At 35.8% G+C, this 26,380-nt stretch overlaps 1 protein-coding gene across 1 annotated transcript in view; it reads left to right on the top strand.

Annotated features, from left to right (window-relative positions):
* The window catches only part of VWA3A (von Willebrand factor A domain containing 3A), a 33,296-nt gene that overhangs the window by 5,431 nt on the left and 1,485 nt on the right, over positions 1–26,380 (top strand). Inside the window, exons 9-31 of the mRNA XM_085302022.1 lie at positions 878–986; positions 2,193–2,258; positions 2,736–2,861; positions 4,601–4,739; positions 4,833–4,936; positions 5,120–5,200; positions 9,233–9,327; positions 10,741–10,860; positions 11,653–11,727; positions 12,451–12,595; positions 13,555–13,753; positions 14,160–14,230; positions 15,207–15,365; positions 16,799–16,886; positions 18,017–18,118; positions 18,534–18,631; positions 18,789–18,941; positions 19,658–19,766; positions 21,069–21,213; positions 21,637–21,781; positions 22,861–23,012; positions 24,721–24,847; positions 24,986–25,083. Of these exons, the coding sequence (XP_085158148.1) occupies positions 878–986; positions 2,193–2,258; positions 2,736–2,861; positions 4,601–4,739; positions 4,833–4,936; positions 5,120–5,200; positions 9,233–9,327; positions 10,741–10,860; positions 11,653–11,727; positions 12,451–12,595; positions 13,555–13,753; positions 14,160–14,230; positions 15,207–15,365; positions 16,799–16,886; positions 18,017–18,118; positions 18,534–18,631; positions 18,789–18,941; positions 19,658–19,766; positions 21,069–21,213; positions 21,637–21,781; positions 22,861–23,012; positions 24,721–24,847; positions 24,986–25,083 (2,706 nt within the window). The remainder of the gene's footprint in view (positions 1–877; positions 987–2,192; positions 2,259–2,735; positions 2,862–4,600; positions 4,740–4,832; positions 4,937–5,119; positions 5,201–9,232; positions 9,328–10,740; positions 10,861–11,652; positions 11,728–12,450; positions 12,596–13,554; positions 13,754–14,159; positions 14,231–15,206; positions 15,366–16,798; positions 16,887–18,016; positions 18,119–18,533; positions 18,632–18,788; positions 18,942–19,657; positions 19,767–21,068; positions 21,214–21,636; positions 21,782–22,860; positions 23,013–24,720; positions 24,848–24,985; positions 25,084–26,380) is intronic.

Genomic DNA, 26,380 nt, shown 5'->3' with positions numbered 1-26,380 from the left:
AGACAGAATAAATTTTGGACTTAAATTCTGCAGTTCTGTTCTAGTTATTTGAAAAATTGCRTTACTGAAGTCATGGTTACAAGAAAAAGAGACCACAGTAAAAGTTCTGGGAGTGTTACTGTACTCCTTTATTCATTATGTTTGTTCTAAATGTGCAAACAAGGGATGGTGTAAGCTTGGCAAGTTTGATAGTGTGTTTGGCATTACATTTCACCTGACTTACTGAATATAGCATTCAGCTAAAAGGTTTCAAGTTCTGCAAAAGTCTRCTTTGAACTGTAATTAAAGATTATAGTGAGTTCAAGTGAAAACTTACTTGATTTTTGTTCCTGGTGGAAGTTTAGCTAGAGGTAAAGATTTTTACTTGCCATGAAGAACCACCAAAACTTAGAGAATGAAAGCTGTGTGGGTCATTAAGCTCTAAAGAAAAAGCAAAGTTTTACTTCCTTTGGTGCCTTTAGAAGAAAGCAGTCTTATGTGCCCTCGCATAAAGCTGAAGATCTGAATTGAAGACTTCTGTATCACAGTTTTTCAGAGGGGTCAAAACCATCATTCATGATTCTTAGTTCTCGGCTRGCAAAGATTAAATTTGGAGCCCTTCATCCAAGACTCATTATGAACCAAAAAAGAATCTTCGTGCTTTTACTTTAACTCAGKTTTTTCAAGGCTGAGTTAAACTCCAGTAGTGGTATCCCAATAATGGTTAAAAGAGGGAGAGGGGGTCAAAGTATGCTAGTGATTGAATTACATTCCCATGATTTCTTATTTCTTTCTCATTTAGCATTCATTTTCTCTGTCATTTTCTTCAACATGGCCTTTTTTTCCCTGTTTGATTCGTATTGTTGTTAATATATTTTTTTTCTTTCTTTTTAATCAGCCCTGATCAGTCAATGGAAATACTGGCTGACTATGTTCAGCAGGGTATGCTTGGGAGAAAACTGCTGATTCATGCTGTTRCATATGATTGTAGCAATTCTGCCTCTCTTGTAAGTAATTGTGTTAATACATATTTCCTTAAGTATCTAGTTATATATTTCCTGTTTAGCTGCAGTGTCTTTTTCATAAACTTGCAGAGATGTTAGACTGCTCTTTAACTAGTTCCTGAGATGTGCTTTCTTTAGAACTGGTGAAAGGTGAAAGAACAAGGTGAAAGAACTTGTCTGGAGCATCTTGATTTCTTCATCGTAGTTGGTACCAAAGCCAGAAGTGCCAATTAAATACACTTGCATTGCTTGGTCTCCAAGTGATGTTCACTGACTGGGCAGCTTAGCATCAGCAGTTATTTCCAGATAATGGTCCTGTATGTTTACAGGGAGATTCTGTGATTAAGAGCTCTTTTGCAAGTGGAAGCAGAAAGGTAGGGGACTTCACGTAGGTAATACCACAAGGAGGAAGAGTGGGAAGCGAGTTGGATCATAGTAGGGAGGCAGAGACTTGAAAGTGAGGTCATGGGAGTATGGCAGTCTTTGAGATAAGAATATTTTTGTGGGGCATAGCATCTGTTCAAACCCTACAGTCCTGCTCAAATTGCACTGCAATGGTTGATGAAGAGCAATGGTGTGTATGTTAGCAATGACGACAAGTTTGAAGGAAGAGGAGGGCAGAAAGATAAGCAGTTCGTCTTSATTAATTTCTGCACAGAATCTTGCTTTCAACTGTTGATTGCTAGTTTAAGTGTATCCCAAAGGCAAAATACTGATTTCAGTAGTAGGGAGGACATAGTTGAAATCGTGATTTGGAGAGAGGAGATGAGACGTATATGGGGTAAGGGCATTGCAGTAGTGGGAAGAAGGATTGTAGATAGTAGAAGAGGAAGAAATAAGTGAAAGAAGGAGCAAAGCACTTAGGCTGATATGTGTATTTCTAGACTTCAGTGACATGCCCTTGATCTGCCTAACACAAGCTTGCCTTGAGAGGAAAAGCAGTTAACTTTGGCATTTTAACACAGAGTGAATGAACTCGTCCCTTTCTACCTTTTTTTTTTCTTTACTGAGTTAGTTTTCCCCATATTCTTAAAATAAAACTAGTAAGAAAACAATTAAAGCATCTTATAATGATATTGGCTTTCTCAATATATATACCTTAAAGATTCTTTCTCCATTTCCAATTAAGAATTGAATAGCAGCAAGCCATGTTGTCAAAGGAGATAACCAAATCAAAGTAACTGTTTTTCTTCTGATCTGTATATGTAGGCAGTTCTAAAGAACCTTGCAGAAGTTGTAAGAGGCCGTTATCATTGCTACTCTTCAAAGGGAGAGGTAGGTGAAGGCAAGAAGGACAAAGGGTTCTTTTTCCTTTGTAATTCTTCACTCTTGGAAGGTAAACTTCTCATAATCTGATCGACAGTTTATAGCAAGACAGAGTGCCAAAAGTTGTCTTCAAGAAAGTGCTGAGGATGTGCTCAATAAACATGTGTTTAAGTTTTTCTACCATTGAAAATGCTTTCTTAAAAGTGCAATAAATTTTTGCAGAAGTTGCTCATTGACTCAAAGCTGGTACATAGTGTGAAAGCAATGGTAGGCTTTTATAATGTAAATATATGTAGAGCAATTCAAGAATTCCTTGTTTATAGAATAATGATTTCTATATACAGTGCATTAGATGCATTTACACTTGATTTGACTATGCCAGGCAGTCTTATAAGGATGAGTGTATGTCAAATCAGGAAAGCTGGGATTGGTTGATATTCAAATAGCAAGTAACTTTCTTTTTCACCTTTGTTTCTGTATGTACAGAATTTTGATAGTAGTGATGTTGATCTACTGCGTCAGGAATACCAGAAGGCTAAAGACTTAATCAACAGCATCAAACAGATTTTTCAGAGACGAATCAATGGCTCACTTATTAGTAGAATAGCGGATGTATGTATTGCATTTGTTATTTTCGTATGTACTTTGAAGTACCACGAGTAGAACTCTGCAATGCTCACAATGTGAAAATATTTATACAATTACTCAGATATTTGGATAAATAAACTTAGGATATCATGTACTGGCATCTGTTGTAAGACTAAGTGAATGCCAAAAACTGCAAAGGAGGCATTTTGCTAGGCATTTCTCTGAAATGCAGMAACTTTTGCAAACCAACCAAAATATAGTGGAAGAATAAGTTATACTGTGGTMATAATGAAAAGCTAAGAAAAAATCCTTAGCCTACCTGTGAGCATGATCATTTAAATGAAGTTCCAACAATCCTTTAAATTAGTAAAAAGATACTTATTCCTATCTGATTAAGGCGATGCTTACACCAATTGCAAGACTATAAGAAGTCTAGATTCATTACTAGTGGTATAGTTTAGAAGCTACAATCTCTGTTACACAAATGTCTCTGTGTTGGTCCTTACTGCTACAACTTGGCATCATTCTTTTGGTAACAGTTGTCTTGGTAATATTTCTRTCTTCCTGCCTTATATGACCAACATACCAGAGAAATCTTTTTTTCTCCAATAAGATAATTTCTAAATGTTCTTGATAAAGAATTTCCTGTCACTTTTCTTCTTCCTGTGGAATGTTTGGAGAATTTCTCATTCTGCTTCACTTTGGTAGAGGGATTATATGTCTGTCTTTCACCTTGTGCAAATAAACATATTAAGTGACTATTCTGCATACTACTCTCATCTCTGTACTTTCTAAGGGCCTGGAAGTTTGTAAAGTGGCTCAGTTCAGCTATGATTGCTAAGCTTTTATGCTAAAAACTCAGTAGTGCTGTTTTACAAAGCTATGGCTACATAGCAATTTTTTGTTATTAAAATAGCCTGCTCTGTCACAGCTAATATGGGCAGTGGTGTGAGGTGAATAGGTCAACTCTGGCAGAGGGACTGAAAACTTCCATCAGGTGTCACTGAGTATTTGGTCATCTGACGCTCCAGGCTGTAGACAAACTGCTTGTTTGTGAATAATATTTCTAGTTCTGTTCTCCCTCATGTTTATGTGTCATGTAGTAGTAGTAGTAGTATGTAGAATTCTTTTATGTTTCTTTTCCAACTTCATAATTCATACAAACTACCTATAGAGCAGAAATCATCCAGAAATGACTTAGAGGTTGCATATCTCTAAAGTAATAAAAGCTTATCATTTTTGGAAACTTACTGGTCAAACCTTATCTAAGAAAAAAATCATTTCCACAAACTTCTGTCCATTCATTAAGCAAAGGTCTTTTCAAATAAGGGCATTTGAACACCTCACCGGAATTTGATTATTTGTTTCCACAAGTGTGAATGAAGGTAGTGTGTGTTTCACTTTGACTCTATGCTCAGTGCAGATAGCAAAATGGAGAAATCAAATTGATTTCTCCATAATGAAGATCCTTTTCCTACTTACTTTTCTTAAAGAAAGGTCTGCCAGTATGTGCAACCATGATGTTTTCATTTCCTGGAAGGATTTTTGCATTGAAACTAATACARTAAAGTTAATGGAACACTGTCCCCCAAAAGCTATTTTTAAGAGGACCTATTGTGGTTATGTTCCAAGTATTTCACTTGTTGAAATCCCARCACTTCAGTGAACATAAGTAAAACTAATATTCTTTACTAGATATTTAGTACTGAGGGGAAAAAAGTATACTGATACTTACAAGTGTCCGTCTTAAAAATCTATTTTAGATTTCCACAAAATACACAAGTACAACACCTTCCAACTTCTTACCAAAGCCTCCAAAGCATGAAGAACCATTAGTTATTCGAGTACCAAGCTTCCCAGCCAAAACCTCAAGAGACTGGTTAAAGACAAATGGATTGAAAGGTAGCACAGGAAAAAAAAAAAAAACTAACTTGTATGAAACATAACTTGAAGACAGAGCATATGTTTTATTTAATTTYTTGTTCCTTTCTACAGCTAAGAAATTAAACCTTTATCAGGTTTTGGCTCCTAATGCTTTCTCTCCTGTGGAAGAATTTGTACCTATTCTACAAAAGACAGTATCATCAACTCTACACGAGGCAGGTGATGGGGACCCTTTGCTTACTTTTCCCTAWTTTTATTTCTATTGCTGCATTGTTCTAGTCAAAGTCAGTCCTCTGTAAGATAGTGACATTCTAGAGGCTTTAGCTGAAGGTAATCTCATGCTCATATAGCTTATATAGGCTTCTGTAAACACCTAACTTCATTATTTGTCTTTCTAGAAAGCCATGATGCAATTTGAATGGCATGATGGAACTGTGAAAAATATCCACGTTGCTCCACCGGTATTATATAACTATCAAGTGAGTTATCTGTGGTGACTGGGCCTTATCAGGACTATGTTACTATCTAATTATTCCACTGCTAACTGTCCTGTTACATAAGTATGGACAGTCTTTGCAATATAAGTCAGCAGTGATTTGGTCAGACTGAGGATCCAGATCCTTACAGTATTTTGGAAGGAGACTAGAGAAGAAAGTTCAGCAGCACTGTTCAAAAATACAGCAGTGTGTACATTTTGTGATTTATGTGTAAGGTAATATTTGTGTTATTTTTCCCACGTGTTTATGAATTGTTTAAGCTATATACTGAAAGGATACAGACTGATAAAGTACTCCTGCTTGTTTTAACAAAACTGTCCCATTTTACTTAGTTTAACTGCAAAAAAAGTCTATTTTGTTTTATCTCTCTGAAAATCAGCAAGTCCCGTAAATAAGTGTCTAATCATTATTGGTTAGATCAAGAGAGACCCAAGGCGTAGGAGTGTTCTAGGAAGCAGTGTAGCAACAAGCTTGGATGATTGTTGCGTGTTATGAAGGATTATGTGTAAAGGCACATCACATAGTGGCAAACCAGAGCTTATTCATGTTGTGGCAACTTCTTCCAGCAGATGTGCAGGAAAGAGTCAAGACAAAGGATTATTTTGAAATCAAAAGCTTGATCTTAAACTGTCAAATAATCCATAAGACTTACTGAAAAAGGGATAAAAGACATACTGTGACAGAAGTTTATTTGGTAGTTGAGCTTGTCTTAATTACATGAGCAAGTGGTTGAAGGGACATGAGGAGAATAGTGAAATAAGACTAATGAGAAAAGATATAGTATTCCAAAACAACAGTGTTGATTTTTGCATGTGGGGAAGATAGCAGAAGCATATGACAGTCTACATAATGAGGAAACTCACARGAATAAAAATAGAGTTGCCTGGGTCATGGCCTAGCACGAGTATGTATTTTGCATTTGGACAGTATTTACGTACGTGTGAGTTTCTGTCCCCTGTAGTTTGAGTTGCTTTCCACAACATCCAGCACCAAGTGTCTTTCTACTTGAAATACTGCTGTAACACCTAAAGATGAGGAATATGGTACAGTACGTATAGAGATGCTGGTAGGACTTGGGAAATACAATTTATATTCTGCATCTGATCTGTACTTTTAGATAATTTATGTTAAACTTTTCATTGTGAACCCTTCGCTCTTTTCTTGTGGGAAGTAGCTTGTATTCTTCACTGTAAAATGATAAGCTCCAAATTTAAAAAGCTCTACGTGATTGCCAGATGTTAATATTCTTCAGACAACCACTTCAGAAATAATTCACTTTCTAGTGCATAGGAACTCTTTCATGACTGTGAATAGGATTTCAGCCTTGATAGTGTTCCTACAACAGTCTTGTCGTGCATCTAGACAGAACATATTTTTGCTAACAGGAATGTCAAAAGCAAATGATCTAGATGTATCTTTGGTTTAACCAAACCTGCTAAGAATCAGAAAGCAAAATTTTTTTCTAATTACTTTATAGAAGGTTGGCATACTTCGGYTTTACTCAAATGTGTCATATATGTGCAAGTTGTGCAAGCTGGATATTTTAGTATACACTCAGCCCATTCTTTRTATTTCATGTGAATTCTGAAAACTCTGCCAGTGTAGTGCTACAAACAATATTATTTAAAAGCCATTAGTTGATATTACACTACACTTACCTCTGAGCGTATTGGTCTGTATCTGCAGAATTTTTTTTTTGTGCTTTGGGTGAGTATTCCTTTCTCTGATGTACCACCTGGGAGGAAACTTGAACAATGTGTGACAGGGCCACTGCTACTACATGTCTCTTGAGAAACCATGAGGACTGGAACTCAAATTCTCAAGTTCTTCTAGTTTACTCAGTCATCTACATCTTGCTCACATTTTTCCTCTCTCTTTTTCCAAAGTGAATGTGGTTTTTGAGGAAGCTCTGCCTGAAGCTGAGTCTTCAGGCTCGTSTGGGTGTGTTTGGACATTGATTGTAGAAGTTTTGGTTTTAAATCTCTGTGTGGAAGATGAAATATCACTGTGTAGGGTTTGAGTCCTGGGAAAAACAAAGGATTATGTCACTGTATAACATGATATGAGCAGAGACACCCAGTTCTTCCTGATCCTACAGGTGTGTGGCGTACAGTTTAGATGAGACAAGAACTGYTCAAAACAGAGGCAAAAAGTAACAGTTGCCAAAGGGAAGTCTGTAAGCAGCTGGTAGAGCCTGTTTTGTAGACTCAAAGTTGGAGAGGATTCAGAGGAAAGTAGGTTTGTCCAAAGCCCCATTTAGTTTGARGCATTTGCATAATGCTTATAAAATACCTACTCCTTGACTTCCAGCATGCAGTTATGTGTATAAAGGATATTTCTCAATAGCCTTTCAGGCCTTTAGGGATCCCAGTAATTTGTTTGATGTAGATGTCTGGTCCAGAAAGTTCATGGAATCTTGATTTTCAAAAGTTCAGAATTTTTCATTAACCTGGAATTACTGCTGCTTTTCTGTAAATGTCTAGGCCATTCTTCATTCTTTGCTCATATGACATTTGAAGCATCAGCAGCTAGAAGAGGAGAGCTGTTTAACCTTTGCATGTGTGGATTAAGAAGCAGTGCAGTTTGCCATAGAATATTGAAGGAGTTGATGAAAATGATTTAACAAAACTAAAAGTAAAAACATCCAACTTGTCTCTGAGAGACAGAGAAATAGGTTGGTTGTTAAATTATGGAAGGCTGAAAGTAGGSTGGGTAATTATTCCTTTTGGGTGGCATACTCTAAATTGTAATTCTAATTAAGTAGCAGAACAAGATGATACCTCAGTCTCTAGCAATATACATTAAATTTTTTTGAAGAACCACATTCAGTGGTGCTCTGTAACACATCATCTTACCTTTCTTTCCAGTTCCCTCTAGCTGCATTCCACACTGCTCTCTGGCATCCCTCACGTTCACCTTAAGCGTCCCTCACATTCAACTTAAGCTTTTGTACTCACTCCACAAACACATCCTGCTTTGCAATTGCTTTCAGCCTGGTAGCTGCCATACTTTCTGCAAGAGGATGGCAAGGCTACTAGAGGTTTTGTTCTCAAGCTTGCAGATGAATTAAGAACATTCTTAGATGTGGGATATTAGCTTTTTTATATATATATGTGTGTATATATATATATATATATATTTGCCACGGTCAGTGTAAGTATATAACCTTAAAACTACTAGTGCATAAGGAGAGTGCTTACACTGTACAGAATATTGCTGATTTGTACAAGCACTTTGTTAGATCTTGTAATCACAGAAGATGTGGGAATAGATATTGTGTATATGTGTGTGTGTTTATTATTTYTTATATATCTATATAAACTTTTAATACACACACACTCTCACACAGGTAATGCATGAAAGTCTGCTGCACTTTTTCCTGGCAGTAGTGATTATTGAGGGCTTGTCCCTTGGTTAGAATGCCGTGTGCCAAAGAACGGAATGAGTTTGGCAAATTAGAAGTTGCTTGGGAATATTGGCAGCCTAAGATGTGTAATGTAGTGGTTGGCTGGTTCTTTTTTTTTTCCCTTCTCCTCTGTACCCCTCCAATGTTTCAAGGAATGTTTCAAGGCGTTAGGACAAAGATTAAAAAAAAAAGAAAGAGAGAGAGAGAGAGAGAGAGGCTGAGAAATCTGTAAAGCTCTATAGTTGAGGAAGCATACATGGTCAAAAAGATTTTATGCTTTTTTTTTGTAAACTGTATTTTGAAGCAGTTTACTTTTTTTCTGTTTTTATGTGCTTGGCCACTATTTTGGGCAGGATAGCAAGGGGAAGGTGAAGAGGAGGATATAGATTTTTAGACACTTTGTGAGTGTTTTTTTTTTCTTATCATTGTATATTCTCCTCATGGCCTTTTCTTTTACACTTTTTATTCATTTTGACAGTGGCATTTTGTTCTTAGTTATTTGTTTCATTACTATGCTGTCATGTTGCTTCTCAGTTAAGCATCTGGCAATAAGAAGACTTACTTGAACTATTTATTTATAGCTTAAATTTTCTATATTTTATCTGCAGAAACTCCTTGGTAAAATGGTAAGAATCTATGAGAGACGAATTGACTGGCTATCTGTTGCTAGCAGAAGAATATGGGGAAGTGTTTGTGAGAGGAGGTATTGTACTTTGACAACCCTTTTTGCGTGTGTAGGCAGTGGTTCTTACTTGCTAGCCTTTGCTTTGTGTGTAAGTGAGCACCGAGGAATACAGGCCAGAAAATAGTCAGAGGTAGTGGCAACAGTTGCAGGTATCACTAGTGCAAGCAATCCACTTTTGAAAACATTAATATTCAGCATTTTTAATGATTCAGCGAATTTAGCATCATCAGTCAATACACAAAACTGCGATTTCTGTGAGGTAGGTTGAGACTCTTAAATTTCAAGTTATCTAGCAAGTAAGCCTTTGGGAAATGTTCTGTCTTAAATAATACATTAGCCAGAATCATCAGGTTCTGTTTAAGGTTTACAGTCAGCTTTCCAAACCCATGTTATTAGTGTTTATACCTGGAGCATTTCAGCACATAGGGCTTCTTATCAGATGAGGTTCAGCCTATCAGTTACCTTCTGCTGCCACCACTTGCTGAGGTATTCTTGTGCCAGATGTCAAATATCAATGTAGATATACACTAAAATCTAATGTCTTTCCCTGCATGAGGCCTGAGGTCTGTACTTGACTCTGTATTTGGAGGTGATGTTTATTTACATTGTATCTGAGTCTCTACCACATATTCCACCCAGCTCTAGTTGCACAATTTGTTCCATTTACCAGCCTTGAATATGAAGTTTCAGAACACAGGAAGATAGAAGAGACAATTGTTACTTAAGATTTTCTTGTTCGTTCATCAAGGATTGAGTTAGTGCTACTGGCCCCTCTGTTGCGTGGGGAGCTCATTTCCCCCTGGCTGTCCATTGCACTTGTGACTCCATTCATAATCACTACTCCCAAGTTACTGCCTGTCCAGTAAATATGACAAGCCTGCATTTTATCTACAAGCATGACTTTATATGTGACCATAATGAAGAAGGTCATTGTTAACACTTTTTCACAAAATAGGCAATATATGTGCCAGATATCATCAGCCAGGCCATAGCTGAGCAACCAGTCTATCTGTCACTGACTGACTGGGAGAAGAGTTACCATGCGTCTTTAGAGTCATGCTGCATATGTTCTTGGAGTAATGGCCAAGGAGAGGGCAATGAACTGTCCAACAGCTTTTCTTCTTGGATAACTTTAACATGTTTCAGCCATGTTCTGGGTATTCCAGTACTGAGAAGGAAAAGGACTTATTTAAGGGTCAACAGCCAATATGGTGCTACGAGTGCCAGCACCCTGATTATCCCATGGCTTTATAAAGAGGATATTTTCCTTTATTGAGCTAACATTTTTGCAGATTTTTTTCTATATGTTCACTGTTCATACATTTTTATTCATGGTTAGAAGATACTTTCCTCAGTGAATTAAAGATTATAGTGAAGATGAGAATATGTAATTAAATACTTTTTTTGATAAATAACATGTTTCTTATGTAGGGTGGTTATACTCGTTGATGTATCAATGACAAACTCTATGTATATCATCCMCATTCAACATTCTTTGCGACTTTTGCTTGAAGAACAAATGTCAAATAAGGATTACTTCAATATTATAGCGTAAGCAGACATTTAAGATTCTTTTATAATAATTGTAACATCGTGCAAGAAGTATGGTGATTAAATTTACTAATGAGTGTATTTTAGATTTTTAAAAATATTTTATGGTGAAATATTTGTAAGAATAATACTGATTCATCTTTATTGGATAAATTTATTGATGAGATATACAGAGTTTAAGTTATTAATTAAAATCCTTGTTTTGTGTGAGGCTCACTGAAGTTAGATACGTCATATGTATAATATCTCTTCCTATTGTATTGTTCATAACAGTACCAATTCAAATGTCAGAAACTTTTTGTAGAACAGAATTTTGGAGATTTCTCAGGTGCCATTACTGAAAATGCCCTTTAAATTTTACAGTCGAGTTTCTGAATGGCAGGTAACAGTGAGAGGCAGCAACTCCAGAGTCCCAGAATCCRTGGGAGAGCAGAGCCTTTGTCTCACAGGAAGGACACAGCTGTGGGCTGCATCTCAGGGTTGGGATTTTGTATGTTTGGTTGATGGGTTTGGGTGGAGGGGCACCTCCTAGCTTCTGCTGAGCTTTTACCAGGTCATTTAGCTTCCGCTCCAGGAAAGAAAAAAGTATTCAGGCCCACTGCCTTGAAAAGCCATCYCTGAGCAGTGGATAGGTGTGAATAATTAAATGGTTTGAAATATAACTTAGCATCAGATAATTTTACATTTGTAAAATCCCAAGTCATTTTTTTTTTTTTTAGTGAATTTACTCCATACATTTGTATGTTGTAAAGTATAATCTGAACATTAATTGCTGTTATCTCTCTTTAAAAGATTTGGGAATGACATTGTGCCTTGGCAGCCAGAACTGGTTCCTTCCCAGTTGGAAAACTTACAAAATGCTTGGAGGTAGGATCAAATAAATTAGTCATACTTTGTAATTAAGCAAATGTAGATACCATAAAACAAGTATAACAGAGTRTCAAATTTAATCCAGTGTTGTGAACTGTTTAGAAAATTGAAAAGTTGATTATATTACAGAAGTAGTTCATCRTGAACTGTTCTGCACTGTTTGTTCATGATGGTTTGTTATGAAAACAACATCATAACATTTAATGTCCAGTGACTTTATTTCCAGTGTTCAACCTATGGGTACAGAAGTGTCTATGTGAGAAATGCACTGGTTACATGAAAAATTCCCCCTAACTTCGAATTCAAGTCAGATCTGAAAGCCGAGGTGTTTTTTTGTTATTTTTTCGTTGTTCCCTCCCTTCCCCTGCCCCCCCCACACACACACTGGAACCAAATTCAAAGTTTCTGCCTGTGGATTATACTTCAATGATATCTATGTAGTTTTACTTTATTCCATAGTAATGCTGTAAGTTCTGCTATTACAGTTATTCCAAATAAAATGCAAAGATAAGAATTATCTTAAGACCTAAGGTGCCATGGTCACAAACCACAGTGGTAAGGTTATTACATAACCTGGTTTTGCTGGCTGTTGTTGTTAAAACTTTGAGATTCTAGTGCATTGTTATTTAGAATTCTTAATGCTCTTTTTTTCTGCTTAAAGCAATAATTTCATTGCTTCATTCTTTGAACTGTGATTATTTGTAAAACTTGTCCTTTTAGGTGGATATTRAGCTTGCAGTGCAAAGGGAGTAGAAATTTCATGACTGCTCTCAGGAGAGCCGTGGAAGTAGACTTCAAAGACAAAGATAAACACARATCACAGGGGATATATCTGCTTACTACCGGAATACCTGATCAGGAAACAGTGAGTATCATCGTAGGCTTTGCAACTGTTAGTAAATTCCTATAACAGTTAATCTCAACTTAATTCTTCTCTCTTCTTTTTTTCCTTCATGCTAGTCACTGTAGTTTGCTGGCAGAATATTTCTCCTTCACCTGTCTAAGCCAGCACAAATCTCAGACTTCAAMTTCTATAATTGTTGTTTATGTTGTAGGTAGCAAACACTGATCATGGGTAAATATTAATCATAGATAATTCTGGAGATATTTGGGGGATTCTTCTCTCAGTCCAGCTCTGGCTTTCATTTCACTAGCAAATTTCTGAGTGTGAAGAAGTCAACTCTGATTTTTCATATTATGATATCGTTATCTTATAATCCATGGGAAAAAAGCTGCAAGTAATTTGACAATGGAACTTTATAATACTGTGTATAGAGAAAGCTGCCATTTTGAATAACAGTAATCCATTGCTTGCACTTGTGTTCGTAGCACATGCGCTCTGTGGCTGCTTAGCTTTGTACACTGCCTGGAATTTCCAAACGTAAGGTAGTCCTACSTGTGAGTGTGCAGCAGGGTCTCTTGCTCTCACTACCAAACTTCTTGAAATTCTGGACAAACCTAAGAAATCAATAAAAAGCCTATGTGGTAAACAAGAAGTATGTGTCCAGAAAATCCAATGAATGGATCCATGTCTACTTCTTTGCTTTAGTGCATGGCTACCTTGAAGTCTGTGACTCAATTCTTTGTCTGTWTCCACCCACATCTTGCATCATGGCTGCAGCAATACTAATACCATTGCTTCTAGTAATGGTAACAGCAGTGGTTTTTTTGTATATGCGTCATTAGAAAAGGCATTCAGCTACTCAAGCTTTATTCCTGTACTGCACTGCTCAGGTTGGCARTGTTTGTACCACAGTTAAGGAACTGGTTGAGTAAATAACTTCTCTGAGGTAGGGAATCACTACTGTGTTTTTTGTCTTGCAGCACACAGTTAGTGCTTATGTGGCTGAGACTTGCAGAGGTTGTGATTTGCAGCTTCATGTCTGTCTGTTCAGTGTAATGGAGGATTTTGACTCCAATGGCATTATTCCAGCTCGCTATGCTAATCCAACTGAAGCTGCCATTGCTTTTAAAGAAATAGTACAGGCAGCTAATGGAAGATTTCATTGGTTTGGAGAAACAGGTATGTGAAAAGGAAAGCTGACAGATACTACTTTTTCATTAGCTAATATTCTTTTATTATTGCATCTTTTACTTTCTAGGATATGACAATGATATACTTACTAGCACTGAGATATAAACAGGCCTTAGTCTAATCAAGGCTTTCAGTTATATTGCAGAATAAATATTTTATTATAGTGCACCATTAATGCAAGAATTTGAATTTAATTAAAGTAGATATAATTCTGCAAACTATTTTCTGCCAGGTGTTTTCAAGATGACCATTAAAATACAGTTACTGATGTAGTAAGTTCAGAATGSTAGGTACACAAACAGACCTTTTTCTTGTTGTTACTTTTTGGTATGCTCTAAAAGTTGTTGTACACGTAAGTTATTTGTCTACTGATAAGCATATATTTGACTATCAGGTATTTTTGAAAGTGATGATATCAACATTATTGTGACTGAAATGGAAAAAGCAATCAACTATTCTCAAAAGGTATGAATGTTATGTTTTTCTTCGGGGGGGGGAAAAGGGGGAAAAAAAGAAAAGCAGTGTTTGCTTAGTTGACAGCACAGAAGATGAGATGTAATGAAAATCCTTATGAGGACTTAGAATGTGAGAAAATAGTCAAARTTTACTAAATATGGACTAGGAAGCAATTATATAATAATGCTGATGGTGGTTGATGTTAGACTGTCAGTAATTCCATATCAAATATGAGGAGATTATGGTTAAAGTGATTCTCCTCTTTGTTGCTAATTACATGATTTTCAAGTACAATTAATTGTTTGCTTATTCCAAATAAATCATAGTGGAGGGAGGAGGTGTTGTTATTGGCATAGTGTACTTGTTCATTTCTAAAACAATTATTTTCACAAATATACTAAGGATGTAGAATTAGACAAAACAATATCTCTACCTATTGTATGCACTTTTTCCAGAGAGATCTAGCAAAGTAGTTGAGGTAGTATAGCCAGCCTTTCTGATAGTTGCTGCTTACAAAAATGTAATTAGAAAGATGTATACAGTGAGATTTCTGTCCAGAGGTCTGGGCTAGTTGTTGCATGCAAGCTTGAGCCACAGAGGGGTGGGTTTTTTCGTTTTGTTTTGTTTTGTTTTGTTTTTTGTTAAGAAAAGTCAGGTGTAGGAGGGAGGGAATGTTCATGGGATTTTATGCTATTATATATTATTACTTAATGCTTGCATGTGTTTGGTTCATCTTCTTCCCATTTGTTATGATTCTGATTGCTTTCTAGAACATATACTCAAAGCAGGGAGAATTTCCCACCTATGTGTTTGAACAAGCGTAGCATGAAGAGATTCTTTTTCCTTTAGAGGTGCTAAGCATTACCAGATTAATTTGGTATTAAATACATGTACTATTTTAATATAAATATGTCTGTCTTTTGAAATGTTATTTGCTTAAATTGCCTGTGTATGAGTTATTTAATAATCTGAATTTTYGTTTCAGTGTGCACTCCTAGTGAAATCCTTAAAGCAACGTTCACAAAATCAGTCTGTTAATCCATTTATGCAAGAAAGAGACTCAAAGATGCTTGCGAAAAAAAAGAAAAAAAGGCCACAGAAATTGCCATCTCCAAAACCCACAGCTCTGAGTCTGGCTAGAATGGTTTGAAATGCTTCAGTGTCCCATTTTTAAAATGCTGTCAGTTTTTATCAGTGATCTTACCTGAGTATCAGATGAGTATCTCTTTTTCAAGACAAGTGCTCAGGCTGAAAATTTGAAGGAAATAGAATATTACTGTGATACTACTCTGAATTTACATTTTAACTTGCATTCAAAATGTTACATAAACAGAAAATAACATCTTTCTTACTCCTGCTGAGTGATTAAATATGATAGAAATAGACTGTAGTGTCAAAAATTGTTTAAAYAATCCCTCCTCTGACCTAAAAAACTTAGTGTTTAATGAAGATAAAGGCAGAGCGGAAATTTACTTTGCCAAGTTGCCTCTATTTCGCAAGACCTTCTAGTGAATATTGAATTGTATGATATCCTGTTCATTTACATACAGGGCAGATGAAACTGAGTAACATACAGCTAGGATTAGAATTCAGACAAAACCTCTTGGTTTTGTTAATATTTTCCATGTTAATTTTACCTACATACACATCTATTTTGAGTGGGTGTGCAAATCTGTCGGTGCTTACACTTCAGTATCTCTATGTGACTAGATTCAGAACTTTGTTTCAGAGGATATACTTAACCTTTTGATATGAAATTCTGAGGTCTCGTCTTTGAAATAGGAATAGCACTCTCCAGTGTAACTGTGTTCATGTTAGAAAGACCTTTCGAGGTAAGCTAACAGGTCTTCTGYGTTATTTTATCAAAAAACATTATATACTCAACACCATCTCACACGTGCAGGAAAAAAGTCATCACTCAGATATGAATACATAGCATAGTTTTATAAGAATTAAACCTGTAGAAAACAGATACAGGTTAGTCTATAGTCGTCAAGTATTTCTTTCATCTGGTTTTTACAGTAGAGCTGTATAATAAAAAAGAAAATTTGATACCAGTTATTGGAATACTATGTCCCAGCAAAAGTCTGATCTTACAAMAGCAGTAAAAAAAGTTTTCAGGTTGTTCAGTAGAGAGTACTCAGACTTAGAGGGGTCAGCCATACTTAAAGGCAAAATTACTGTTTTCAGCACTGGATTTCCAATACTCAATACAACTCTTAGCACAATTTTATAGAATATGCTATATAGTATTTTTTTTTTCTATTACTATTATAGACTGCTTCTTCAAGTGGTAAAAATGATCTAAACTTSTTTGCCTCTAAAGAGGTTAGTATTCAGTTTTTTGGCAACATTTGGAATTGGCAAGATAACTGAMGCAGCAATTAATTACTTGACTTAGCAAGAAGTCACAAGTTAACAAGTCTATATTGCTGACTTGTCAGAAGCACCATAGTAAATCAGGAATTGGAGAAMAATGAAGGATAGTTCCTGTTTTGAGTAAGTTATGCAGTTCTGATCTAGCTGAAGGGTGTTTTTTTTTTTTTTTTTTTAATTTTGTGTTTCCTGTGCTTATAGCTTAAAGACRACCATGGGGAAGAGAGAAATGCTGAAATAAGAGCACTGAAATGGCATCCTACTAGTGCCAAAGCAGAAATTCCACCAGGTCCGTATGGATTAGGGGATTTTTGGTCTTYTGTTTGTTAAAGAAGTATTAAATTAGAAATGAGAGATTTAATTTAAAGTTTTAGAAATGTTTGCAATTTTACATCTTTAACCAAACTCATAGGAAACACTGCAGTTGTTGTTTTGAAAGTACGTCTGTATTAGTTTTAACTGTAATGTATCAAGCTTTCTTTTAGGTTGGAGGTAGAAGGGAAGCTTTGTAGTTTTGTAACTACCTCCAAGTCATTTGACTGAATATACATCCTATATAAGGAAATGTCAAGTATGTGTGGTGGGAACTGTAGCCCCTCTTTGTCCTGTGCCTGAAATAGTATTTAGAACCTTGCTTCTTTTGATTTTCWATTCCTATTTCACTTTTTCTCAGAAGTTCAACAATTCAGCTATTTTGTATAAAACTAATAACATAAATCTCTATCGTAATAATATTATAACCCATTTTTATTAATACACTGTTCCTGTTCATTTGTGTGTGATCCAGTAATGACAGAAACTTTAATACAGTTGTCAGGTTATACCTGACAACTGGCTACTGCTCCTGCTATACAGTACAGCTTCTAAATTGGTTCTAGTCATTGTTGGTCCCTTAAAGTCCTTTTTTTTTTTTTTTTTTTTTTTCTCTCTCTCTCTCTCTCTCTCTCCTGTTCTCATACTTCTTCTGTGTTGCCATTCTCAGACTTTGGTAATATCAGCAATTTTAATTTTTGCGTTAAATTTGAGCATTGATAATCTACTATTAATGAAACCAGATTGCTCATGTGATGCAATGTTTAAAAATCTGGATTCATTTTTGCATGTGAGGTGCTGTGTGAAATGCTAGTAGATCTTTCACTAAATTCTATGCTTATTCTAACCCCCTAATCTTTTCAAATTTTGTCCTGTGACATACTTCCTGATGGTAATTTATTAATTCCCGAAGGTTTTGCTTGCCATTTGTATGAAAGTAGCATGAGCAGATCTATAATATGGATTTTTCTTAACCAGGATTTAAGAAAATTAATATTTACGTCTGTGGTAACAGCAAGCTATAAACTGAAGAGAGTTGCTTGTAAGAGTTTTATCCCTAGCTGAAACAAAACTTTTTTTTTTTTCCTTTTATTGTACCACAAACAGTAAAAGAATGGCCTCAGATTGGGAATAAAAGAAAACATAAATCAAGGAARCAGCCAGAGTTCTCTATGTCAGTATTTTATACTGATAAAGGAAGAAATGTGGGTAAGTGTTACCAAGATATGGCAGGTAAACATACCAGCTTTTTATTATAAAAATATTTGAATGTTAATACACCGATAAATAGTCAGCTTTAACTTGTGAATAGAAACGAGTGTGCATGTGTGTGAAGTGCTTTGAGATCTTCTGTCAAAGGTGCTATAAAAAAAAAATATACTGTCATTGTGATATAGAAGATTAGAGAAGGTATGGTTTGGAATCTTCTACGTAAATTGAGTTTTAAAAATAAGTGCCGCCTTATGTACATTGTTTTAAGGCAACTTTGATGCATTTTGTCAAATGCAAAATTCTGTGAAATGCCAGTCTTTTTTTCTGATGGAAAGACTCTCATATGTGATTTCAAAGGGACTATGACTTTAACCCAAGGCTCACATTATTACTTTATTCATGTTCTTACTAGGTGCAGTATACCGAAAGTATCCAGAGACAATAAGTGTAAGGAAGTCTGTTCCTTCTGTTACATTACCAAAAAAAGAAGAAATTTGTTCAAGCAAAGAGGTATTTCAGTTCCTTACTAATAAACTGCCATTTTAGAAAAATCTTCATATGAATTAATATGAACATGATGATAACTTATTTTGATTCTTCTGTACAATGTATTACTTAATAATCAGTCTTGATATTTACTAATTCCCCCATTTRTTTGTCTTCCAAGTGGCTAGCCAAGTACAGTATTAAGAAGCTTAAACTGGAATTGCCCAGACTGATGTTTGGTCCACACTGTACCCACCAAAAGAAAGTTGTGGAGTGTCTGCACAAGCAAGTGTCGGCAAAATATTGTACTATCTTCCCTAGTGTAGAAATCAATGTAAGCTTTTGCAGATATCATATATGAACATCAATGAAATAGCTTTTGTATTTGTTGAAGACAATGCGTGTTGATCACTGATTGTGGTTTGTTAGTGTGCTGTTCATCCTTCCATTTCCTGCTGTTCTCTCTAAATTACCCTGCCAGCAAAAAAACACCAAAGTGTTTTGGTTTTTGTTTGTTTTATTCAGTACAAGAAGTATTTAGTAAATTTGAAGTGCAAACTGCATTGGATCTTTAGACTGCATGGAATCTCTTCTGCTCATACAGTTTGAAAAACATTTTAAAATAGGGACTTATTTTGGTAAAGTGTTTAGAAGTCTTATGTGAGTGGAAACTAGAAAGCTGTTGGATCTTGATGATTGTGGTTTGTGGAATGACTGAAGAGAAGCATAGCAAGTTAAGTCTGGAATGTTACTGTTCTATTGCCTGTATAAAACTATCACAAATAATGCAACAGATGCACCTTGGCCAGTCAAATTATATAATTTTGTTGCCCTGAACAACTGGCTGAGATGAGAATAGGCTTTCTTAATTTTAGTAAACCAATTATTTAGTAGCAGTAGTCACAAAAGTTTTTTTTTCTTGTGTTCTCTCATATATTTAGAGACAAAAAAACCTAATCTCCCTGATTTCTAATGCAGATAATGTGAGCTCGGCTGCTCTATATGCATTTGCTGAAATGAAATGCTCCTGTACAAATTGAATTTTTACAGGGGGTTGTGAAACACCTGCAGTTTCAACCTAAAGAATTGGAAAGCTACGCTGAACAAATAGAGAAGGTGTTCAAGCGCTATATACAAAGAATACAGTGGCTTCTGTCAGGTATTGCATCAATTTTTTTGTAAAGCATAATTTAAACATACAAAAAAAATCTTATCTACTGTTTCTACTAGGATTAATCTGGGCAGGTAGTGACATATGAAGTTCAAACAAAGACCTGTTCTGCCTATTCTTCTATGATTTGTAGCTGTAGAATCGTTGCAAAATTCCTTTTCCTGTTTGCTTCTTGTTGCAAACTGTTCTCTGGAAACAACATTTTCATTTTTCTTAAAAAAAAAAAAAAAAATCATCTTGGTTTATGAGCATTTGGTTGTGAGCAAAGTCATTAATGAAGTTAAGCTTGCTATGCAGGGAACAGATCTGAGTGATGCCAACTGCCTCTGTTAATACTAATAAATTGTTAACCTTGAGCCTTAATGCAATGGTTTAAATGAAGATTTTATTTCACCTTTTAATACTTGTTTAATATGTCAATGCCACCATTCCGAGACAGTTTTTCATAGTTCCTCAACTCTAGATATCTTCACTGTTTACTGTCCAGCAACTTGAAAAGTAGAGCAATTTTAGCAAATTCCTCAGAGCAGTACACAAGTGTTGTTATAAAAATGTCCATTATACTGTAATTGTACAAGAAATGTAAACAGAAAAGTTTATCATCAATGTAATAGTACTTGTATTATTTTGATATCATCTGCTTTGCATTTTGTTGAACTGATTTTAAAAAAATATTTGGATAAAGGTAAAGCAGGCTTTCTAGTTTACGTGACTGATACAGGAGAATTCAGCATCTCTGTAGCTGATATGCTTGTAGCTTGCTGTGAAATAATTAGTGCTGTAATGTATATTCTTATTTTTTATGTTACTTTGAATACAACTAGACAGATGTTCCTACTGTCAGAATTTTTCTGTCAAAGGAACATACACAATAATGTTTCTATGCAGAAGAGTGGGTTTTTCCTCTTTTACTAAGAATGGACRCTACTCAGAAGTTCAGTATACCTGTTGGTAAAAGTATTTGATCTTTGTTGCTGATAAAGGTGTTTGTTGTGAAATACTCTTCAATTCAGCAAAGAATTAATCTAACATCAGCAAATAGTTTAATGGAAGTTGCCACAATTGGCTGATAATAAATACTTGATAGTGCTGAATTTGAAATGGCAGAAGACTTCTCTGTTACCAGCCTTTGAACTGCCTAGTTTACTGTGCAGWTTAAAATTTGTTACACAGAAATGTGCCCAAAATAACTCTTAAAAATGGAAGATTTCACGGTATGCTTAAAAATGATATATTCAGTAAAAGAAGCCTATGAGGTGACACTTAATTAGTCTTAATGTTGTGATCCAGGAAGTCGAAGATTGTTTGGGACCATTTTGGAAGCAAATGTCTGTGTTTTGATTGATACATCTGGTTCCATGGAGCCTTATTTGCCACAAATCACAAAAGAACTTACCTCCCTCATCTGGGAACAACTGAGAAAGAATGAAGTCAGGCATGTATAAACTACTGATAAAGACTGAAATATGTACTACTTATTTTTATGTAACATAATTAGTAATTACTAATAAAACAATATTGAAACACAGTACAAGTAATTGTTATATAGTAGTGTATAATATGCATATGATATGAACTGCTTTTTTGTTGTTCTTTGTAACCAACTTTTGATTCTCCACTCTAATTTTGGGGCCTTGTCTGCCATTGATGATGCCGTTTATCCTTTTGGGTGCATTATTCTCATGGTATTTTCTGGTAACTCAGAACGAGATATACTTTCTGACACTTCCAAAACTGAAGAATTTATTCCAGTGTTAAGAGTGTTAAGCTGCTGCATTCTTTATTTCAAAACTGTTTTATCCAGGATGATTGATAATACTGATTAGTGTTAAATGTTGTGGGCCATTTTTCTTCCTAGGTTTAACCTACTGAGCTTTGCAGAAAATATAGAGAGTTGGAGGGAGAATCTTGTGGAGGCAACTGATGAAACATGTCATGATGCTGTACAGTGGGTGTCCAAATTCCAAGCTTATGGTAATACCTGCATCCTTACGGCTTTACAGGTTAGTAAACTGCATATTATCTTGTAATGAAGAAGAAATGGTGTATAGTGATGATTAGAATACTGCTATCCAACAGATAATACTTTAGGAAAATTATTTGCTAAAAGTGCACAACACTTCTTACATACAAAACATTGAACAGATCTGGAATTAAGCTGCTGTTTCTGTCTCCAGAACTCATAAATACTAGAATTCATTGCTTGTATTGAATTTAGGAAAAACATGAAACGTTGGTAGTTGCATTAACCTCTATGCATTCAGAGTACTGGAGAAGGAAAATAGTTCTTCAAAATGATGWTTATGTAAAAGTATTGATTGTAATGTATCTGCTCAAGGCCAAATGGGAACTTGCACAGAAGTAGTGGTTGTTGGAACAGCATGCACATTGAACTTCAATAACAGATGAAGAAATTTTTCTCCTATAAAATTTCTCAGTGTAGAAATTCACTGCAATAATTCAAAGCAGGGACTGAAATGGCTTGCAATTTAATGAAATTTAAAATTTAAATCAAAAGAGAAATGTTGCCTTAAATGATTGATTCTTGTTTGAGATACCCCTACAGAATCTCTGTGTGAAGTTTCTGGGATTTACGGTAAATCAAATGCAGTGGAATTTTAAGACATGTSTATGTTAGAAAAAAGTCTACTGAGCCATTCACCATAGCAAGCTTCTGTAATATAGGAAGACCAAGCCCTAACGGAATTGATTTGCAGGCGTTAAACATCTATAAYTCCCAGCATACAAAGCGTGGTCTAAAAATCTCCTGTCAGCAGTTGTCTAAAACCACATCAGTGGACCCACTCACTTTTAGTTTATTTCAGTGAGTCAGTTTTGATGAGGCCTTTCCCTCAGATTTATTGGTTATGCTACAAAAAAAATATACTTTTAAGAAGTTACATCTTTGCTAAGCAGTAAGAATGATCTTTCATACCTAGTAAAAAAAAGAAAAGACAAAAGTAACTTCATWTATAATGTGGTAAATACACAGTTATATTATTGGAATAGTGTTTTCATTCTTAAATGTAACTTTTTATATAAAATGTCCTAATTATTTAAGATTATTTTTCTGCCTTTTCAGAAGGCTTTCAGTTTTCRAGATATAGAGGCACTGTATGTATTGACGGATGGAAAACCAGATACCAGTTGCAGTCTCATTTTAAAAGAAATAGAAAGATTGAGAAAGAAACAAGACATTAAAATTCACACCATTTCTTTCAGCWGTACGGACAGGTATATGATATTTCTCAACCTCCCCCAAAAAATCTTTAAAATTACTGGTTTGTTTACTGTCAAAGAGGGCTATGTTGTCATGCTATGTACTTTAGCTCAGTGGACGCCAGGATTGAGCTAGGCCTTTATACAGGTGGGATCTAAGTGGGGTATGAGTGGGGTATGGTGACACAGGTGTTTGCCATGTAGACTACGTCTCCCACAGTTCATATCCTTGAGAGAATTACCTTGAAATACACAGAAGTGATGTGATCACTAGTCTGCAGCACTCGTGTCAGTCCTGTTCCGCAACAAGCCTTTCGTACACACATCCCACCACTGCTCTAGAGATCTAGAGAAGAGTAATATACTTACCCTGGATTGGAGTCAGGAGCACTAACAAAGTGCTGATGCAGGCCATGGTAGGGTGTGGGTTAAAGATACATCCCTGTATGTTCCTTTGCAGGGATGTTTGCRCAGTTCAGAACTGGAAACCCTGGAGCAACATCATGAAAGTATGTGCACCTYTAGATTCTCCTGCATGGTGGCTGTATGGCCCAGGGAGTAGATAGCCACACAGGCAGCAGGCTTTCCAGAATAGGTGCACGTCTACTGCCACCCCAAAATGCAGTTGTGCCAGGTCTTCAAAAAACCGACCTTTGTTTTCTTGAATTTAATGCAGCATTGCCTGCCAGCCATGTTGTCCTGAGTGGCAAACATGGGGTTAGCAACTTCTGGATAATGCCACTGGATTATCAAGCTACTATGAGAAACTTTTGACCCTCATAGCACAAATTGACAAGCAGTATTGTTGGGTGAAAGGTTGCGTTCCTTTGAATTCTGGGATGGATGTTGCAAGGTAAATCTTCGAGTTATTGGTGCTAAGATGAAAATGTCAACTTTAAGTGTATTTATGAAGAGTTGTCTGTCATTAATATTTTAAGTTGGTTAAGTGTATCGTTTGGTTAACTGGTCAGTAATCAATCAYTGTCTATTAAGTAAGTCGGCTCATAAAGGAGACGGATGTCACGATTGACTACAAGTTACTTTGAAATAAGCTGCTGCTTCGTTTTGGAAGAAATGTCCTAGTTGTTATGGTGATTTTAGTATCCAGTTCTAGAATTTAATCCATCCTTGCAGCTTGATTGAAATTAACGGAGGTATGACTATTCACACCAATAAAGGTGCTAGAAAGGCTGGAAGAGAGGACTCTAAAGTGATATAGAAAAAATGTAGTAAGGGTGTGTGATTTATCATACTTGTAATGAGAATATAATAACAACTGTATTAGTTATCCCAAAGGCTCATCTTTGGGGCAAGTAAGGGCGGTTACAAAAGAATATAAAAAGTACAGCGCACAAAATGCTCCTTCCCCTTACGGCGTCTCCCAGCTTTTGACTTTCTTCTCCTGTGTAAAATATTACTACCTTTTCCTTGCCAGCTGGGCTTCTGAGTTCTTTTGTTTTAGTTCACTTCTTTTAGTTCTGTTGTTGTGCTGAACCTCTTGTCCAAAAATAACTTGGTTTTGGAGGTTATGACAGCTAGGCAGTATATATTCTTTTTTAGAAGTGGAAGATTAGAAATGGCATGGAAGTTTTATAATCAAGTCCTCTGAACTACTTGTTTGGACRTAAGATTTTTTTGAGAAGCTCTTACGAAATTCTTCTTCTATTGTTGTTGCTGTTAGAATACAGTTTTCCTAAGTAACTTACTGCTTTATTGTCCACAGAAGAGCTAATGAGTTTCTGAAGAAGCTTGCTTCCCAAACAGGAGGGCGCTACCATTGCTGTTTTGGAGATGTGGATGGACAGTTAGCAGCACACAGAATGTTGACAGAGGGGCTTGATGATGATGATGTATGTTAAGTGGTTCTTTGGTTTGTTTAATTTCAACATAGTTCATCAATATTCAAAACTGCATTTAAAWAAGAAAAATCATTAGAAGATAAATGCAAGACTCTCCAGATAAGTATAGTATTTTAATTCTGTTTTCAGAATCCAGTTTTCCCGTGCTTTGAAGGAGATGATTTAAAGAAACTTACTCAAGAAATAATGAAAGCCAGAAGATTTTTAAAGCAAGCAAAGTCTTTGAAGTGAGTATTTGTAAGGAACCTTTCAATATTTGTTTTTTTTTTTTYTTTCATGAAGGGAGGACAAGAATATCTGACTTAGTGTCTATCTTTTTTATAAAAGAATCACTTTCTTCCCTATACTGTCAATATTAGTATTTTCTTTTGACTTGGGGAAAAAACATGCAAACAGACTGGCTGCTTTAGAGGGATTTAGTTCTAAGGCCTTATTAGCTACCACCACAGTAGAGGATCTGAGCAGATTCTAACAGTGTGTTTAATTTCAGGGCTATTTTTCTGTCATTAGTGGTCCCTTGATCTCTCGCTCCTATTTGAAATAGAACTCAGCAGGGAGAGAAACAACTTCATGTAATTTCTGTCATCTGCAAATCATTGTGTTTCTCTTCCTGTGTGTTACTAAAACCGTTGTTAATGCCATGCAATGTCCTTCTTAGTACCTCTTCCTTTGGTCTGACCTATTACTAAAACCTGCATGGGCCTCTTTTATCCTACCTCTTATCCTAGGCTTCTCTAACTGAACCATCATCCTGTCTCTACTGGAATTATGTCCTCTGCATGAAATAATGTCAGACCTTTCTTCAGTTCTCAAACAATCCTATCTCAACCCATCTACTTTTCTAGTTACCATCCATCTCCCTTTCTTTTTGCCCCTAACAAGCTGTAAAATGTTTATTTCTTCAACATGACTGAAATTAAGAAAATTTCTGCTAACTCTTCTGGGCAGATCCTAAGCCTTCCTATTCGCTTTTCTTATGTTTCCAGATTTACCAGGGCATCTGACAAAATCATTCTCTTCTCAGAAAATCTCATCTCTGTCATTTTTTGCTTCCATAGTTTCTCTTTTGACTCTTTAATCTTTTTTCTTTCACGTAATTCATCCACCATAACTTGTAATGCATCTTCCTCTCTTTACTTCTTTACTGCAGTCTACTCCTCACTTTTGTATCCCTTTCTTCTTCATCTCCTCTTCAATATCCTTCCTTGGCATGAACTTTTTCTCTCTTTGCTATTAACAGTTCTGTAACAGATAATAGTACAATCTAGTGGCAGAYAGAGGTATTTCAGCTATCTCCAAAGGAGCTAGGTTAGTTCCTGGGAGCAGGATAGCCAYGATAGCATTATAAGCTTCATCTGTATCTCAGTAGGCTGAATTGGCTGAGGTGGCACATCATTCCCTGCTGCTTCTAGTGTCACTCACTCAGAGCTAGCTCTGATAGCAGCCTAGAACTGGAGGGAAGGGCAGTTAAATTGCATTAATCCYGATGTTCCTTCAGTGTTATGCTTCCTAACTACCATTTCA

This window comes from Rhea americana, unplaced genomic scaffold, assembly GCF_003343005.1.
Source record: "Rhea americana isolate MKP2758 unplaced genomic scaffold, rheAme1 scaffold_10, whole genome shotgun sequence".
Lineage (NCBI taxonomy): Eukaryota > Metazoa > Chordata > Aves > Rheiformes > Rheidae > Rhea > Rhea americana.
The sequence above is the reverse complement of the archived record's forward strand: the minus strand, read 5'-3'. Positions and strand labels throughout refer to the sequence as shown.